Source organism: Pleurodeles waltl, chromosome 3_1 (assembly GCF_031143425.1).
Source record: "Pleurodeles waltl isolate 20211129_DDA chromosome 3_1, aPleWal1.hap1.20221129, whole genome shotgun sequence".
Classification (NCBI taxonomy): Eukaryota; Metazoa; Chordata; class Amphibia; order Caudata; family Salamandridae; genus Pleurodeles; species Pleurodeles waltl.
The window spans coordinates 540,802,050-540,821,013 of NC_090440.1; the positions used below are offsets into that span (position 1 = coordinate 540,802,050).

The window sequence follows — 18,964 nt, forward strand, 5'->3', positions numbered from 1 at the left end:
GTGCCCAAAAGCACAAGGTGTGCAATACTCAGAGACATGGCCAAGGTAAGAAAGGCTGAAAGACGACCACCACTGAACAAGACACACAAGCTGAAACGTCAAGACTGGGCCAAGAAATATCTCAAGACTGATTTTTCTAAGGTTTTATGGACTGATGAAATGAGAGTGAGTCTTGATGGGCCAGATGGATGGGCCCGTGGCTGGATTGGTAAAGGGCAGAGAGCTCCAGTCCGACTCAGACGCCAGCAAGGTGGAGGTGGAGTACTGGTTTGGGCTGGTATCATCAAAGATGAGCTTGTGGGGCCTTTCCGGGTTGAGGATGGAGTCAAGCTCAACTCCCAGTCCTACTGCCAGTTCCTGGAAGACACCTTCAAGCAGTGGTACAGGAAGAAGTCTGCATCCTTCAAGAAAAACATGATTTTCATGCAGGACAATGCTCCATCACACGCGTCCAAGTACTCCACAGCGTGGCTGGCAAGAAAGGGTATAAAAGAAGGAAATCTAATGACATGGCCTCCTTGTTCACCTGATCTGAACCCCATTGAGAACCTGTGGTCCATCATCAAATGTGAGATTTACAAGGAGGGAAAACAGTACACCTCTCTGAACAGTGTCTGGGAGGCTGTGGTTGCTGCTGCACGCAATGTTGATGGTGAACAGATCAAAACACTGACAGAATCCATGGATGGCAGGCTTTTGAGTGTCCTTGCAAAGAAAGGTGGCTATATTGGTCACTGATTTGTTTTTGTTTTGTTTTTGAATGTCAGAAATGTATATTTGTGAATGTTGTGATGTTATATTGGTTTCACTGGTAATAATAAATAATTGAAATGGGTATATATTTTTTTTTTGTTAAGTTGCCTAATAATTATGCACAGTAATAGTCACCTGCACACACAGATATCCCCCTAACATAGCTAAAACTAAAAACAAACTAAAAAATACTTCCAAAAATATTCAGCTTTGATATTAATGAGTTTTTTGGGTTCATTGAGAACATGGTTGTTGTTCAATAATAAAATTAATCCTCAAAAATACAACTTGCCTAATAATTCTGCACTCCCTGTATATATCCCCTGGCGCCTAGAGGTTTCTGCCCCCAGGGGAGGCAGAAATGGCCTAAAATAAATTTGCCCCCCCAGGGAGCGACCCTTGCCTAAGGGGTTGCTCCCCTTGCGTGAAATTCACGCAAAGAAAAAACTCCCTGGTGTCTAGTGGTTTCTGCCCCCGGGGGGGCAGAAAAGGCCTTCCTGAAAAAATGCCCCCCATGGGAGCGACCCTTGCCCAAGGGGTCGCTCCCTTATGTGAATTATAGTTAAAAAACAAAAAAAATCCCTGGTGTCTAGTGGGGTTTCAAAAGCCGGATTGCAAGCAATCCGGCTTTTGAAACCCTCGGAGAGACTTCAAAGGGAAGGAAATACTTTTCCTTCCCTTTGAAGCCCCTCCGGGCCTCTCCCAGTGATTGAAAGAGAAATGCTTTTGCATTTCTCTTTCAATCGCGCTGGAAGCCCCTGTGACAAATCAGCGCGCGCTCGCGCGCTGACGTCACAGGGGGGGGAGTTGGTGGGGGGGATCGGGGGTGGAAGGGGAAGGTCTTCCCCTTCCATCCCCGCCTGGGGGGGGGGAGGGTGGTGCACGGGGGGCGCGCTAGCGCGCCTCCAAGTTCCCCTGTGCCATGGACGAGATGATCTCGTCCAAGGCACAGGGGAACTGTAGCCTTGGACGAGATCATCTCGTCCAAGGCACAGAACCGGTTTAGGCACTGAGTGCCTGTTTTTGGCTGTGATTCAAGGCAGTTCACAAAAAAAAAAAATGCTGCCTGCAGAGCGTATTCAGTTGTTGGCGCTCTGACGCCTTTCACTGCCTCAGGGGCCCGACCCAGGCGCTCATATCAATATTAATATAATTTGCCTGTGTTACTTTCCAGGGCGTGGGGCCCTAGGGAGGGGTTTGTAATGAGTAGCACTTTGCGCATTTAAATCTGCTACGTGGTAGCTCCAAAAAATTGCTTTAGGCAGCCCACCCATCTTACTCCAGTGTCTCTGGTCCAAGAACAGTCCCTAAATGGCACAGGAGTATGTAGTGGAGGAGTCCCTTCAAGTGCTCCCAATAGACGATTAATTTTGTCAGGCGGTAGACGCCTCCATTCACCAGGCAGTGGCAGCGGCGATGGAACCTTTTGAGTGCCGCTTACTAGAGCTGGCCGGCGCTTGCCACATTCCTTTAGGTGGCGCCTTGGATAACCTCCCCTCTGGGGTCCCTCTTTTGAATTGGCCACCTCAGAAGTGTAAGGCAGATAGATCCGCGGATCTGAACATCTTTGAGTCCCTCAAGAGGACTTTACTGGGCCCAAGCCTTCCGCAGAAGACAGCCCTCAAGATATACCGGAGCTCCCTCTTCTGTCCAATGATGCAGACTCCCTGGATGAAGCGGGCCGTCCCATCCTTGGCGCCCTTCACCCCTGGAGGAATCGAAGGCCTAAGACACTCTGACCGATATGCTGGACCCCGAGGATCTTATTCATCCATGCTCTTCGGAGTGGTTTCCCTCGGATAAGGTGTCCAAATACATTGCCGGCCGCCTCCGCAAACCACTGAATAAAGAAGTCAGGGCCTGTCTCAAAGCGGAATGTCCGCGCCCGTCCTTTCCCAGGCAGGTGGTACTAACTCCAGAGCTCGACCCTCACCTGGCCACCTTCCTCCAGAAGTACTTCAAAGACCCGAATAAAGGGATCGACAGGTCATGGCGCTTGTGCCAAGATAAACTGCTGGAAGTCAGTGGCTCTCTGACAAAAATCCTGGACTTAGCGGAAGAGGCTAAGGCCTCAAATTCTCCCATTTCCCCAGAGATCCTTTCGGGTTGGGCCCAAAGGGCAGTTATCTTTTTGGGCAATGCCAACTGTGCACTCTCCATGGAGCGGAGGCGTTCCTTCCTCCTGAAGGGAGACCCGAAACTGGGTGATTAGGCATCCACAGAAGCGGATCTAGCGGCGCAAGGGGGACTCTTCGGTGAGGGTTTTATTAAGGAATTGGGCAGGTTTGTAAGGATGTTTACCTCACTGGATACAGCACAGACGTCAATTAAAAAGATTTTCAACCCCAAAATTTTCATCGGGCCGGCCGTGGCAGAGGGCGCTCGACCGGCCGCTTCTACATCCAGAGCCCTCCCAGGGGCTTTCGACACCTGCAAGAGCTGCCCCGCCAGGGCAAATTCTTCCGCTCCGGCAGACCCTACAGAGGTCTTGGTTCAAGAGGCTCCTCCAGACCCAGCCAGGTAAGGTTCCACACTTCTTCCCCCTAAGATCTGGGAGGCAGGCTGGCACGGTTCAAACACAATTGATTAAAGCTCACATCTGACGCATGGGCCTTATAAACCATTCAGGGCTTCCTTATAGAGTTTTATGGTACCCCGGTGCAGCTGGTTTCCCCACGCCCACTTCAGTTTACAAAGATCAAGCTGCCTTAATCGACAAGGAGGTGGCAGATCTCCTGCAAAAGAAGGCCATAACCAAGATTCAACGACACCCCAGAGGTTTTTTGAACAATCTCTTTCTGGTGGAGAAGCGGGACGGGGGGGGGGTCAGCATCCTGTAATCAACCTAAGGGAGTTCAATGGCTGGCTGGTGTACCGCCATTTCGAGATGGAGGGTATCCATCTTCTACGGGACCTTCTGCAACCCAACGACTGGATAGTCAGTTTGGATCTGCAGGATGCCTATCTGAAGTCCCAATCTTTCCCCCCATCGCAGATTTTCTGCAATTTCGGTGGAGGTATCAGGTCTACGAATTCAAATCCCTGCTTTTCCATCTGTCCTCAGATCCTTGGTGCTTTACCAAGGTCCTCAAGCTGGTGATGGAGGCTTTGAGAGCGCAGGGTTTGTCTGATAGTGTACTTGGGCAATATCCTCTTAATGGATCAATGCCCGCGATGCCTGTCAAACCAACTTCAGGTTGCAGTCACTCTTTTAGAGGACCTAGGCTCCAATCATCAACAAACTCAAGTCCCTGTTAGTCCCTGCCCATCAGACTATGTTCCTGGGTTTCCGAATAGATTCGGTCGCAAAATCTTTGAGCCTCCCGGCGAGAAATATCACCAAAATACATTGGGGAAATCAGAAAAACCATAGCAAAAACCTCCACTTCTCTTCGACAGATTGCCAGGGTAGTGGGCTTACTATCTTTGTCCATCCAGGCAATTTTCCCGGGCCCCCTCCATTACAGGGCCCTTCAGCATCTGAAGGTCTCTCACTTGCGCAGGGGACTCCAGTACTCAGAGAGGGTCTCCCTCACCGCCGAGGTAGTGGACGAGATGAAGTGGTGACTGATGCACATGGAATCCTGGAACTGCTGTGCCATTTTCTGTTCCGATCCCTTGGTTTACAAACTAATGAGTGGTATACATCTGTCTTTGCCGCCCGAGTCGCGCTACTTGGCTCTGTGGGATGTAAATCTCATTCTCAATCTCTTCCTTTTGTGGCAATGGAACAAATATTTATCCCGAAAGGAATTATCGGCCAAGTTACCCATGCTCTTGTGCCTGGGCTCATGTCATCGGGTATCAGATGTGAGGGCCCTGGACATTCCGGGCCGCTCCTTCACTCCGGATGGGGTGACATTCAATATTTCCAGGTGAACAAAACTAATTCAAGAGTGGTTTCTTACCCATCCTTTCAGGGCTTCCTCAAACTATACGTTGTGCGTTGCCTTAAAGCCTACAAGGCAATGACAGAAGAGTTCAGACCTCCTGGGGAGAGGCAGTTACTTATCTCATTTAGAAAGCTACATAGGACAGTGTCATCGCCCACTATCGCGAGATGGGTCCGATGGATCATGCAGGAGGCAGGGGTTAATACCGCGATAATCGGAGCTTACCCGCTACGAGGAGCAATGACTTCTAAAGCATTCCATTTGGGAGCCCTCTTGGAAGACTTTATCAATGCAGCGGATTGGTCTTCAGAGTCTATGTTCAAGAGGTTTTATTTCAAACCGGTATTGGATATGGCTTTGTTGGTGGTGAATAAGCTTTGAACGGGCATAATCCTAACCTCTGGTCCTGAAATAGAATGAAAAATGTCCTAGTAAACATGAAGGAAAGTTTAAATTCTATTAAGGACATGGAGGCGAGGATTATTCCCACCATTGGCTGAACAAGACCATTACCCAAACCTTGCACTTTATTCCGGAAGATGTGCTAACAGTTATAGCATAAGGTCTAAGTAATCTTTATGGTTTTCTCTGAACTGCATGCCCTAAAAGAATGCGAAGTCATGTGTGGTTATAAATGTGTTCACGCTGTGTACCTGTTTACTGGATATGACTATCTGGGGTGGCTCTTGGCTTCACTGGAAAGCTATTTTGTTGGCTTTAGTTATTCATTGCCATTAGATTACCAGATTATTTTCTCTTCGTTTAACAGGATATGCGGGGTCCAAACAGGAATGAGGACAGCGGGAACCAACTTTTCTCCTCAGAGTCAAGAAAGAGGACGTCACAGGGGAAGCGACCCGGATGTCATTGACTAGACTCCGGTGCGGGGATCATAGGATCTTTATTTTTTTCCCTGTGTTTCTTGGGAAATGTAGTTCAATGTGGTTAAAGTTGAAGCTGCTATTGATAAAATAAAGAAAGAAGGCATAATCCTCGCCTCCGTGTCCCTAATAGAATTGGAACTTTCCTTCACGTTTACTAGGAAATTTTTCATTACCCCCTCATGACAATCCATTCAGTACCCTTTACAATTAACTGTTAACTCCCTGGCTAAATTGAATCATTTCCTGCATTACACTGTGGTCATGTTTTTGCACTTCCTGACAACCTTTCCAAACATCTATACACTAGCAGGGGCCATCTGTTTTTTCAAACCTGGAATCTATTCTAAACTTTAGCACATTATCAGAAAGCATGTGATTCTTGTGAAACTTCTTGGGGATGCTGATCTAAAATCACATTTACACCCCCTTGATGTACATCTCCCTGAGGAAGATTCATGCTATATAAAAACGAATTCAAATGCACACATGCGTATAGTATGTATATGGTATTTAGAATTGTTGAGCTGATTCGACCATCACCACCTCACCAATTGCCAACATCTATTGTTGCAACAGTGAACTACCTAACAAATCCAGTTGCCCACGGGTACATTGGAAACTCCTCGATACTCCTCATGTATGTGTAAACCAGAGTGTGAGGTGTACTAGTTATTCACCATTTCTATGTTTCAATGGGTACTCATGTGATCAAGCCAAAGTCATAGTCGTCGCACACCTGGTTCTTGCGCAACATGATTTTTTGCTGCTCGGAATTTTCGCAACCCGGAGCCCATATCTACACCTTTGTCTGCTCGGCCACTGGGACTTCCACAACAGACACATGCCTCATATCCAGCTCCTTTTAGCCGGCAAAGAAAACCTGTTGCAATCAATGGTCCTTCCTGTGTAGGTAGGAGTCAGGTAGCCAGTCCACACAGGATAGCAGTTGTAGGTTTATTTAAAAAGTTACAGGATAAATAACAAGTTATTTAATAAGGAAACGCCACAAGAAGCAGCATCCGCTCTACTCAGCCCAGTCTCTGTCACGCTCCTCCAGTCACTCACCAACTTTCCATGACATTACATACAGACTGAGCACAGCAGAGAAGAATGGATGTGTGCACAGAATGTATTACAAGCACAGCAGATTATAACACAACTCTTTTTCTTTAAAGTTGCAGATCGGGCTTTCCTTGACTGTGACCAAGCATACACCAATAGGAATGAAGAACAAAACCAGAGACTCGAGGTACTCTAAGGAGCCAATGGCTCATTTAATCCTACACATGTCCATCTTTTGCTTTTTCTCTGCTCAGAGGCTTCACCCAAGGGATGAACTCTCACCTGCATGTACCCTCACAAAGTACTCTAGTTTTTATAATTCCAGTGCCGGTGTATTGGTATCATACAATCCTCATCTACCCAAGTACTTTGCTTCTATAACGCCAGTCTCCCATGCTGTTGTGCTCACCAGTAATGATGACTTGCCCTCGTTGCATCCCTATACAGAAATCCTCCTGTCAAAGTTATGCATTCTCTCTTCGTTGCTATTGCTTATCCTGGTAGCCTCAGACCACAGAGTGACTGCGATAGGGAGGGTTGGAGAGGGGAGGTGTAGAGAGGGCGAGATGTGTTTATTGCCGACGTGGAGAATGCGCTCACGCCTGTCCTTGACACTGACAATGAGCTCGCACATGGCCCTGACACTGATTCACAGCCTTTGACACAGCAGAAGTCCTGACATAGCACATTTATGGGTGAGAATTAATCATGGCTGTAAAACCGCGGGTATTAATAACCCATTCCTCAAATCATTAAACGGGAGAAAGAACCATAGCCAGGGCAGCCTGACAGCAGCTGTGCTCGATGCAAGGGCAAGGATGCTCCGGCGACACAGCCATGCTACGGCAGTATTTGTTGCTATTGCTAATTAATACGTGCACGGAGAGGACTCTGATTGGGTTCGTGAAGGATTGTGCTTAGAGATAGTGGGTGGCCCTAGGGATGGGGCTGCGCTCTCAGGAGGGGTCAGAGGATCCATTTAGTAGAGGGGGCACTGAGAGGGGTGCCTGTCACTGATCTCTCTGTAGTGTGACCATACTTACTGTGAGGGAGCGGCCATGCTTCTTGTGATCCAGGGGTCAGATCGCTCCCAAGCAAGGGACATTAGCCGAGGAGGACGCGTACTCGGAGAGGGGTGTCTGATCTCTTTGGAGGGTCCATGCTCCTGAGGGAGCTTTGCACCCAGCAACAAAAAGGATGCAGCTTGCTTCTAGAAAGGCTGGGAACCCGTGACAGGGAGACAAGGACAGTCACTATGGAGGCAGGGGTACAAGCTCCTTGTGAGAAGGATCTAAGTTTCCTGTGGTAGGGGACATCTTTCCACTCATAGGAATACCCGGTGTTTCTTACCAGAACGACTAGATCCCTGTGATCTGGGAGCAAGCACCATGTCACAGGAAGGGGGCAGTGTACTCCCTATCACTCTGACGGAGGACCTTTCTAACACAAGGCAAACGAATACCGCACTGGAAGGGGCACTGTGTTGGATATGGGAAAACACCACACTCCCATGGGGGTGAGGACCATGTGCTCAGAAAGGAGGGACGCAGAAGGAATAGGTGGACAAACTTCTGAATGTGGTCTTAAACAGAGGATGGTTTTTTTTCCATAAATTATCAATAATTTAGTCCTCACCCTTTCTCACTCCCGGTTAAGCAATAAATGTGACATGTTGCCCAAGTAGCATGCATGGGCATGACAGATATTTAACGTAGCATCGTGAAAATACAAATGTCTGAGCAACTTCAGCTTAAGTAGATATCCCCATGCCATGTGTGTCTATGAAGCTGCCAGGCAATCTGCGTTTACACTGCCGCTCCATGCTTGTAATTTCCTCCTCTCTCGACCCCTCTACTGTGGGGCAGGTAATGCCATAACAAACACATGTGCACTTCGGGCATACAAAGTTGCTTAATTTTTTTCTTGAGACCTTTGTGTTATTTCTCAAAAAACTATGAAAGGGAACAAAAGTCTACGTAAAAAGGGCTCTGCTGTGAAAATATTAACGTTTGAAATGTTTTAAAATTGCACACTACCTCTTTTCAACATTTTGTAACCAAATGTTGAGCCACCCACGAGGAAAAGATGCAATACACGCAAAGCGGTTTCACAGCGCTTTCAAAAAACGCAAGGCACAATAGGATTAATTACTAGCCAACCACTGTTTGAGGCACACTATACTCGAGCACAGGCGAAGGGAAATCGGTAAAGCTCTGTGAAATATGTGAAGGTCATTGGCAAAGTCAATAGGTCTCGCCCATATAAGAGCTATTGGCTTTGGCAATGAGTTTTTGCCATGTTGTACATCAGTGTGGCTGCTGTTCAAACATGGCTAAAAGTTAGTGGTGCTGGAGTATCGTAGAGTGGAGTGGGAGAGTCATAGAGTGGATTTGTTTGAGTAGAGTGTCATAGAGTGGAAATGGGGGAGTAGAGCTGAGTAGAGGGGAATAGAGTTCAGTAGCAGAGAGTGTCAAAACATGCAGTGGCATAGAGTGGGTTGGAGTGGATTGAGGTAGTGGGGTGGATTGGAGTAAAGTGGGGTGGACTGGACTGAGGTAGTGTGGGGTCAATTGAGTGGAGTTGGTGGACTGGATGGGGTGGATTGGAATGGGGTGGATTGGATTGTGGTGAGGGGTTTGGATTGGAGTAGGGTGGAGTGGATTGAAGGATGGATTGGGGTGGATTCGATTGGGGAGGATCGGTGTAGGATGAAGTGGGGTGGATTGGTGTGCATGTCGGGAGGGGCGGATTGGATTGAAGTGGGGTGCATTGAGATGAACTGCACAATTTTGTTAAGAAAGCACAGAAGTTACACATAAGAAACAATGTCACTTTGCAATATTTAGAACAAGATAATCGTTATCTTTTGACAACCTTGCCTACAAGCAAAAACAAAACAAAACCTGAGTGCCAAGTGAGAAAAGAAGACTTTATAAAATAAAAAGTTAACTATAATTTTTTTTTTTTTAAATAGCAATTTTGTTTGTGCTGGGCACATTTTTTGCCAGTCACAAGCCTTCTGTTTGCTGAGCCTTAGAAGTTAAAAAGAACAAAATAGTACCTCAATCACATCAGGAGCAGCAGACGGGCACTGATTAAGCTGAATCAATCAGTGCTTGTACCCTGCTCCACATAAAGGAACAGAAATGATGCTATGCCTGCAGTGACCCATTACGGAGCTGTAAAGAAGAGTGCCATGCAAGCCAGCAAATATTAAGCAATGGTGGGCTCCTTTTTTGCTAACAACAGTGTCTCGCAAGTGAGACACACGTGCTAGCGCATGCTATCGCAGGCTTGACCCTAAAAATTAAGCACATTTCAATGCATGCACCCAGGAACTGTTGTGCAAATGCAAAGTCTTTAACCATAAAAAAGGCGGTGGTATCTCACTTACTTTATGTACCTATAGTAATCTAAGCTCCTATTTTCAAAAGCTTTCCTCCTTTCCATACTGCAAACAATGCTATCTAATAAATATGTGGGCTAGAAAACACAGATGAAGCTTACATGAACAGCAAAGAAGCTCCCAATTAAAAAGAGTCACTGACCGAAACTCCAGAATATATGTATGAATACTATCAGTAGTAGGAAATGTATAAAGCGCTGTTCTGGACCTAAGTACTGTCCTGCATCAGCTCGACATCGTTTTATACCAGCAGAACTACCTGGGCTGGGCAGAAGAAGTATAGTTCAACAAGCACACTGCAACACAGCATGTGCAACACTCCTGGAGAAAGACAGGGCATGTGCGTGAGGCAGCACAATGTTAAAAGTAGAGGTATCTGAAAATGGCCAGTTTGAAGGAGGCTGCCAGTGTAGGTGTTTAAAATGGTTCACAAAGGGCACTGAGTGACTGAGACACATTATAAACTTAGTCACTGCATTATGAGTCATTTGCATCCGGAGGACATATATTTTGGCTGCCCAAATATAATGAGTTTTCGTAATGCAGAAGAAATAATTGCCTGAAGCACTATCACCCGGCACAATTTAGGAAAGCGCGGTATGATTTTCCTGAGAGTTTTCAATTTGTGATGCTATTAATTGTGTTTGACCAATGACTTTGTGTTTCACCACTGCGCATATTAGTTGCTCAATGTTCACCAGTAGCACATTACATGTTGTATTCGGTTTAGCTGCCTATTGGCTTTAACATGACATTAGACATTACATTTGGTATTTGGGGTTAACTGCCTATTGGCTTTAACATGGCATTAGCCATTACATGTTGTATTCAGTTTAGCTGCCTATTGGCTTTGACATGGCATTAGACATTACATTTGGTATTTAGGTTAGCTGCCTATTGGCCTTAACGTGGAGTTAGACATTGCAGTTGAGACATTGCAGATGAGCTGTGTTTTTCCAAGCTGTGTTTTTCCACATGATAGACCAAGCTGTGTTTTTCACACCAAAGTCTAGCTGATAAGAAGGCGTACATTTGGTGTTTTCCTTTCTGCTCAGCCTTGGGAAGAGGAGGGGTCTAGGAGATCTGGCCAGTCTCCAAAGGCTTGCCTTCCTTTCCCGAGTCTGAGAGGAGGGGACACGTTTTTGGAACGATGGCCCTGGGCAACAGCGAGAGGAGAAATATCTTGGCTTCAGACAGGAACGGACGTCAGTTGCCTGTCCCCGTTTGAGTAGAAAATCTCTTTCTCGCAGTTGAACTGGAGTCATCAACTTGCAGGTCCCAGAAAGATGAAGCAGTGATAGGCCCTACAGTGATGCAATTTTGACTTTTATGCTTTGCTTTGAAGTTATGCTATAATATAATCACATGTATTTGCTGTGTTCATTGCAACTGAGAAGTACTTTGATATATTTTGCTTTCATTGCTGTGACTATTTTTAAACGTGTGCTTCCAACCTACTAATTTCGTCTTTCAGGAATGTCGTGGTGAAGTAATAATAACAATAAATGTCTTCTTTAAACTGAGAAGCGCATTCCAGAAAAGTTTTGTAAGCTAGGTCATAAGAGAAGGAAAGCAGAACACAATTGTAAAAAAAAAAAAAAAAAAAAAAAAACACACACACACACACATTGAGCTGCAACTTAGAATACTTGTTGCTCAATGGCCTGCCCTATATCATGGATATTGACCAGTGGTGTGGAGAATTTTAATAACATTAGAAAATTAATATAAATACCTAAAAAAGAACATTTTAAACGATGATTTAAAAATGCTTTGTAAATGTGAGGAAATTTGAGGTTAAAAATTAAGTTGGTGTCCTTCGCCTGATTTGTAGGAGCAGAGCAAGTACAGCAAACAACATCTAATGTGGATGACTGGTGGCCTCAGTTGTGTAAATGTTAATCCCTACCAAAATAAACAGCACACATTAACAGAAGAAAGGCAGAGTGATATGTTAGAATTTAGCATAGTGCTTCCTCTTTTAGAAATAAAACCACATTTTAAAAACTTCTGACATTTCCATTACTATTAAAATGTCGATTTTTGAAAATGTTTTTATTTGTGGATTGAATTACATGTTTTATATTTTTTGCATCTGTTTGATGCATACTTCTTTCGTTATTTTTGTGTATAGCTTTGAGGCTCAAAATGTAAAAAAATTCTTAGGCTGGGGTCCCTGGCTTTCAGTAGAGATCCAGATAAGGGTTACATGAGTCAAAAGGGTAAGAACTGCTGGCCTACACTTTTCTCCTCAACCTGAGAGAGCCCGTAAGTATTCTATGCATGGAACCCAGCACACACCCAAATAAGCCCTATTTTCGTGTTAGTAGGACCCAGGGACTCACACACAACTCTATCAATGCATGTCAAGTATGAGTCTAAGTCTGATGCCATTTCAGCCCAGAGTCCAATACGTAGCTCCATCAAAGCTCCTCAAGCAAACTCTGCAGTGACATCACCTGTTGAGTGCATATCCCTGCCAATGGACTTCGAAGAGGGAGATTTTTAGATAATGCGGCTGTCTTACAGAAAGGCAGGCATAAAGCACAGTGCGCCGCTACCCCCGGGACACATTGTAATTTGTCACCCATATCTGCCACAGTGCCCTTAGCAAGGGCCGAGATGCTCTCACCGGTTCCTCCTGCTCCAACCGTCGATGTCTTGGGCGATCTGGTCCCCTTGTTGTTTGTGGCACCTGGAAAAGAGCTGCGGCGCCATCCAGTGTCCCCTTGGTCATGTACAACATGAGCTGGGTGTTTGCCAACTGGGCACTGTAGGAGAGGTCCAGGTCAGTCGCCCACACCTGAAGCACAAAAGTGACAAAAAACAAGAGACAACAATTATTGGTACACAGTGTAGGTGTCGCTGCCATCTGTTGTACTGAGGTCACGCAACACAGTTAGGTATATGAAGGATTATGAACAGGGCAGTGAGTCTAGTATACCAGTAGGACCCAGAAAGACTTAACTAGCAAGACATGCTGTACCGCATAATAATCTTCTCCCTGTCAGAAGCTGCTACCAGCCTGATGCACTATAACAGGGGTGTCCCACCTTTTTAAGTGGTAGGGTGGGTCACAATGCATATTTTATTATTATTAGTTTTAGTCGCCCACGTCCGTACAGCAAGCACATCTGGCAATCTCAATGATGATTTGTGGCAGCGGGGAAACAGGGGTGGTGTCCCTTCTCCCCAGAGAAAAATTGGTAAATAATGGGGCAAAATTGAGCATTTTCTATTCCACATAGTCAGCAACCAATTAGAAAGTCATGGATTTATTTTATTTAGTGGCATTTCTGAAAGGTAGCACTGCAGTTGAGTACACAGCCGGGTCTTGCATCACTAATGGCATATACATACATTATAGAGATCAGACTACAGGTGAACTGTGACTGTGGAGGTCTCAGTTGATCTGGGAGGATGGGTAAGTGAGCAGAACTCTTGGTACAGGCAAAACGTGGTGTTCTGGAGGTCTTGACTTTGAATTCCAGTAGTCTAGACTCAGCCATCCATCCGTAAGCGATGGATAAAATGAGTATCATAAATTGGATCGTGGATCCAATTTATGGATTATAGCACTTCGAAATAGTAAAATGTGGTGCTTGGCGCTTTGCATGATTAAAAAACAAGTTTGATGGTGCAAGCCAGCAACAGCCCGAGAACAGATGAGCACTGTTAGAGCTCTGTGAATATCTGAATACAGCGGGTGTCCTATCAATGTCTTAGGAATGGGTTATGCATAGTGTCGATACACCTTACTAAAATATATACGTTTTCAACCCAAGGCATAATTTGAGGACAAGAAGCCTCAGACTAAACAGGATTTGGAGTTTTTAACCCCCTCACCCTGCAGTTAGATGTGCTCCCTTGCCTGCTCAGTGTCTCTCCACACCCGGTTTTTCCAGTCTGCGTCACCCCAGATGCAGGTTAACAGCAGACGTTATCACCGGCAGTCTCACCGGTTACAGGGCACTCAGCCTTTGATGACGTCACTGATGAGACCGATGTTATCCACGAAACGCTTGCTGACAGAAACCACAATGCGAACTAGAGGAGGTCACAAATCTGTACAATCACAGAAGGTGTTGGAGGGTTGATATACCGGCTGCAGACCTTGCATGTAGCCCGCAAGTCACATGTCCTTATGATAGTATGAGAGTGAGGGGAGGGGGTTCTGCATTTTTGCGCAGACCGTTGTGCTATAAGCTGCTCACGAGTAACTAACCCGCTGCTTACAAGTGCCTACCAGGGAAAGCAAACAGCTGCACTTAGCCAGCAGCGAAAACATTTGAATTCTGTTGGAAAGGATGAAACACTCTTACATTTTGCATAACGAGTAGTATTTACTGCATAACTGTTTTATCTGAATGTGTTACTGTACATCTATGTAATGAAAATGAAACAGTGTTTATACAAACCTAGCAAAACTCACATTTCAACTGAACTGAATACTTGCAGGGTTAATGTAAACATATATTTTTCTGAGGTCGATAAAACGACTAGAACCGATAGTAAATAACACCTTCCATTACATGCCTACAGCAATTCATTCTACATTGTTTATTCCATAAAAGCATCATTACTGAGATACAAACGGCACTTTGTTCATATGGACGGCACTGTTTATCACATATAACAAAGCGGCTTCCAGTCCTAAACATATCTTTACAGATGGAAAGAGCGGCCTTTACACCTGATAGGCATTCACAAACACATTCCTAGCAGGTGCACATGCTTTTACAACTCTCTAAGGTATGACTCAACTTCATAAGACTAGGCAGTAGTAAACCCACACAAGGGATGAGAGTGGGGCAGGGGGCAGCGGTATGAAGACACGATTTGCACTGTGAGTTTGCGTGGGTGTGTGAGTATCCACAAACTCCTTTCTGATTCTTTCCTACCCTGGAAACCATAGCAGTGTTGCTCCTGCAAACGGCTTTAACACATTCCCTTGCAGGAAGGGAAGAGGAACGGAATATTCCCAAACGTGGGAGAGTGGAGGGGAATGTGTATTTCAATGGGGAAAGTATTCGCCCCGGGAAGAAAACAAAGGAAGCGCAGCTGCACGTCGGGGTGGGCTTTTCCCACTATGGAATGGTATTGTGTGACTAGTTTGATATGAATAACACCTTAAACGTGTATACGACATACTCCAGTGAACGTTTGCAAATTGCAGCACAGAGTTAATCTGGAAACATTCCTACGAGAGTTACATAGGTATACAAAATTAGTTTTTTCAGAATCGGGCCCAATGTGCTTTGAATAGGAAAGGTGTATTTCTTGCCTTTACTGGAGGATGCAACTTACCTTGCAGCAAGCAATTGCAACTGGTACCTGGACTGTAATCACACATATTTTCTCAAGATATTCATTATATATTTTTAAGAAAGTATCTCAAGATTGAAGCTTTTTATAGCAATGTGCATTTTGCAGTGGCGGAACAATGGTCCCAGAAGCCCTCGCGGTGCAAGGTGGGGGGACAGAGCTCCAGGGGGCCCCCCTCAGCACAGTCTGGCCTCAGTGAGTCCAGTGTGGGTCCCCCCCACCATGTTCTTTGCAAGACCCCCTTTAACTCCCCCAGTTTCGTTACGCCACTGGTCTTGTGGCCATCTTGTGCGCAATGTACACCTCTGCCTCCCTCCTATCCCCACGCAATTGCCACAAAGTGCGAGTCGCCAGTTGTGCTGACTGCTCACATCTTGACAAAAGGCCTTCCTGACTGCCCATCAATTGTAGCAGTTGCAGAGTGGACTGCAGCCCTCCTACGCCTTTACTGATCACCGTAATTACTGGCCTGCTTTGCAGGGAAAAGTCTGGGTGAAGTCAATAATGGGGGCTGCATGACATGCATTAGGTGCCGCATTGTTTTAGTGGGCTGTACATTGGATAAGCCATCTATTCTACAGCACATTTACTGTCCAGTCATTATTCAGAAAACGTACACTGTCTTCGGTTTTAGCCATACTAACTGGCCTGTTTCTGTCCCAAGCCATACTGAATTAACTTACAGGCTGCTACTTCTGCTGCAGGATGTTTCTATATAAAGGAACCGGTCTAACATTATTCCAGATCTCTTGCCCATCCTCCAAACAGCGATGTGGGGGAGCTTAGGAAACATGGATACACAGTGTGAAGAGTCAGGGCCCCTAAACAGAGTGTGAGACTCAGCGTATACCGATGGACAATGTGGCAAGCTAGGGCAAATGGCAGAGTGTGAGCCATTTAGAAAACATGTATGTGTGATGCGTTGGGGCCCATAGACGCTGATTATGACGAGGTCAGAACATATGGATGGCAGCGTGAAGTGTTGAACCCATGGAGAGGCGTTTAAGACGCAGGATGGAAGAGTGTGAGACGCAAGGATGGATGGTGCGAGCTGGGCCGATAAACATGGATGTGAAACATTTGGGGCATTTGCAGAAAGTGTGTAGGGCCTGGGAGTCTCTAGAGAGAGTCACTGCATAAGCAAAACTCTGAGATGGTACAGAGTTGTAATGTCCACCTTAAACTGGCAAAGACCATTCAGCGTGTCTTTCAAAGTTGCCAGAGGGTGCCTCTGATTGTGGTAGGTTAACAGGTTCAGGATGGGCTATTCTAATGTAGCGTATGCTGGGCAGCCTTTGCATGGCGTGCTCCATTTATAGAAGGTCCAAAAAGGGACTGAAGAAACATTTTCAGGTTTAGAAATACTAGGTTGGTTGCTGGTTAAACGACGCACCGAGTGCAAGCTGCTTTATCTTGCCCACAGATTCGCAATCAAGGAAATTTACTTGAACTAAAAACACCCTCAGATGCTTTAGATTTTGAAGAAATTGTATTAAAAGAAGGAACCCGGACTAACTACCTCCAGAAAGTATAAGCACGACATGGAACAGAATTTAACCAGTGGCTAAACTGTGGTAAACACTTTTGCTCAAAGATCCATTTTAATAGAGAGCATTTTAGTTTTAAAAATGTCCTAAAGATGGCCTCTTCAAGACATCTATTCAAATTAGGTAGCTATTAAGTGGCTTTCTGCGACCATTTCACTTTCACCGCTACTGGCCTTTATCTTACAGCAGTCTACAGATGCATAGTGAACAATTTATACATATTAAAGACTATATTATATAACTCGACATCCATCAAGAACTACAGCCCCAGCTCTTCAGCCAAGTTTCAGTTCTGCACAACAGATTCTTGTTTTAGGTCGAGCTTACCAGACACTGCAATCTGAGGGCAGAGAGGCTTAAGAGGCCAGACCTTTTGGTGTATCCAAGGCTTGTTTAGGCCTGCCTTGACAACGCAGCTGCACTCAGACCTTGTGTGATCTCCAGAAAAAAAAACCTTTACCAAACAGTACTGAGAGAGGTGCACAAAGAGATTTTTCCACGAGGAGCTGGCACCAGAGCTAATGTTTTCTCCTACATTTCATTAGATTAGATATCATGTCAGCTGTCAACAATAGAAGAGCCATATTTCTGAACCAGGAGGTGGCATCAGAGCCCAGATTTTTTCTTACATTTCATTAGATTACAGGGAGTGCAGAATTATTAGGCAAATGAGTATTTTGACCACATCATCCTCTTTATGCATGTTGTCTTACTCCAAGCTGTATAGGCTCGAAAGCCTACTACCAATTAAGCATATTAGGTGATGTGGATCTCTGTAATGAGAAGGGGTGTGGTCTAATGACATCAACACCCTATATCAGGTGTGCAGAATTATTAGGCAACTTCCTTTCCTTTGGCAAAATGGGTCAAAAGAAGGACTTGACAGGCTCAGAAAAGTCAAAAATAGTGAGATATCTTGCAGAGGGATGCAGCACTCTTAAAATTGCAAAGCTTCTGAAGCTTGATCATCGTACAATCAAGCGTTTCATTCAAAATAGTCAACAGGGTCGCAAGAAGCGTGTGGAAAAACCAAGGCGCAAAATAACTGCCCATGAACTGAGAAAAGTCAAGCGTGCAGCTGCCACGATGCCACTTGCCACCAGTTTGGCCATATTTCAGAGCTGCAACATCACTGGAGTGCCCAAAAGCACAAGGTGTGCAATACTCAGAGACATGGCCAAGGTAAGAAAGGCTGAAAGACGACCACCACTGAACAAGACACACAAGCTGAAACGTCAAGACTGGGCCAAGAAATATCTCAAGACTGACTTTCTAAGGTTTTATGGACTGATGAAATGAGAGTGAGTCTTGATGGGCCAGATGGATGGGCCCGTGGCTGGATTGGTAAAGGGCAGAGAGCTCCAGTCCGACTCAGACGCCAGCAAGGTGGAGGTGGAGTACTGGTTTGGGCTGGTATCATCAAAGATGAGCTTGTGGGGCCTTTTCGGGTTGAGGATAGAGTCAAGCTCAACTCCCAGTCCTACTGCCAGTTCCTGGTAGACACCTTCTTCAAGCAGTGGTACAGGAAGAAGTCTGCATCCTTCAAGAAAAACATGATTTTCATGCAGGACAATGCTCCATCACACGCGTCCAAGTACTCCACAGCGTGGCTGGCAAGAAAGGGTATAAAAGAAGGAAATCTAATGACATGGCCTCCTTGTTCACCTGATCTGAACCCCATTGAGAACCTGTGGTCCATCATCAAATGTGAGATTTACAAGGAGGGAAAACAGTACACCTCTCTGAACAGTGTCTGGGAGGCTGTGGTTGCTGCTGCACGCAATGTTGATGGTGAACAGATCAAAATACTGACAGAATCCATGGATGGCAGGCTTTTGAGTGTCCTTGCAAAGAAAGGTGGCTATATTGGTCACTGATTTGTTTTTGTTTTGTTTTTGAATGTCAGAAATGTATATTTGTGAATGTTGAGATGTTATATTGGTTTCACTGGTAATAATAAATAATTGAAATGGGTATATATTTGTTTTTTGTTAAGTTGCCTAATAATTATGCACAGTAATAGTCACCTGCACACACAGATATCCCCCTAACATAGCTAAAACTAAAAACAAACTAAAAACTACTTCCAAAAAT

At 45.3% G+C, this 18,964-nt stretch overlaps 1 protein-coding gene across 2 annotated transcripts in view; it reads right to left on the reverse strand.

The window, feature by feature from the left end:
* IQCH (IQ motif containing H) overlaps nucleotides 1–18,964 on the reverse strand; it is a 613,153-nt gene that overhangs the window by 40,957 nt on the left and 553,232 nt on the right. For both annotated transcript variants that reach the window (XM_069222867.1, XM_069222866.1), the window contains exon 17: nucleotides 12,631–12,801. In XM_069222867.1, the coding sequence (XP_069078968.1) occupies nucleotides 12,631–12,801 (171 nt within the window). The remainder of the gene's footprint in view (nucleotides 1–12,630; nucleotides 12,802–18,964) is intronic.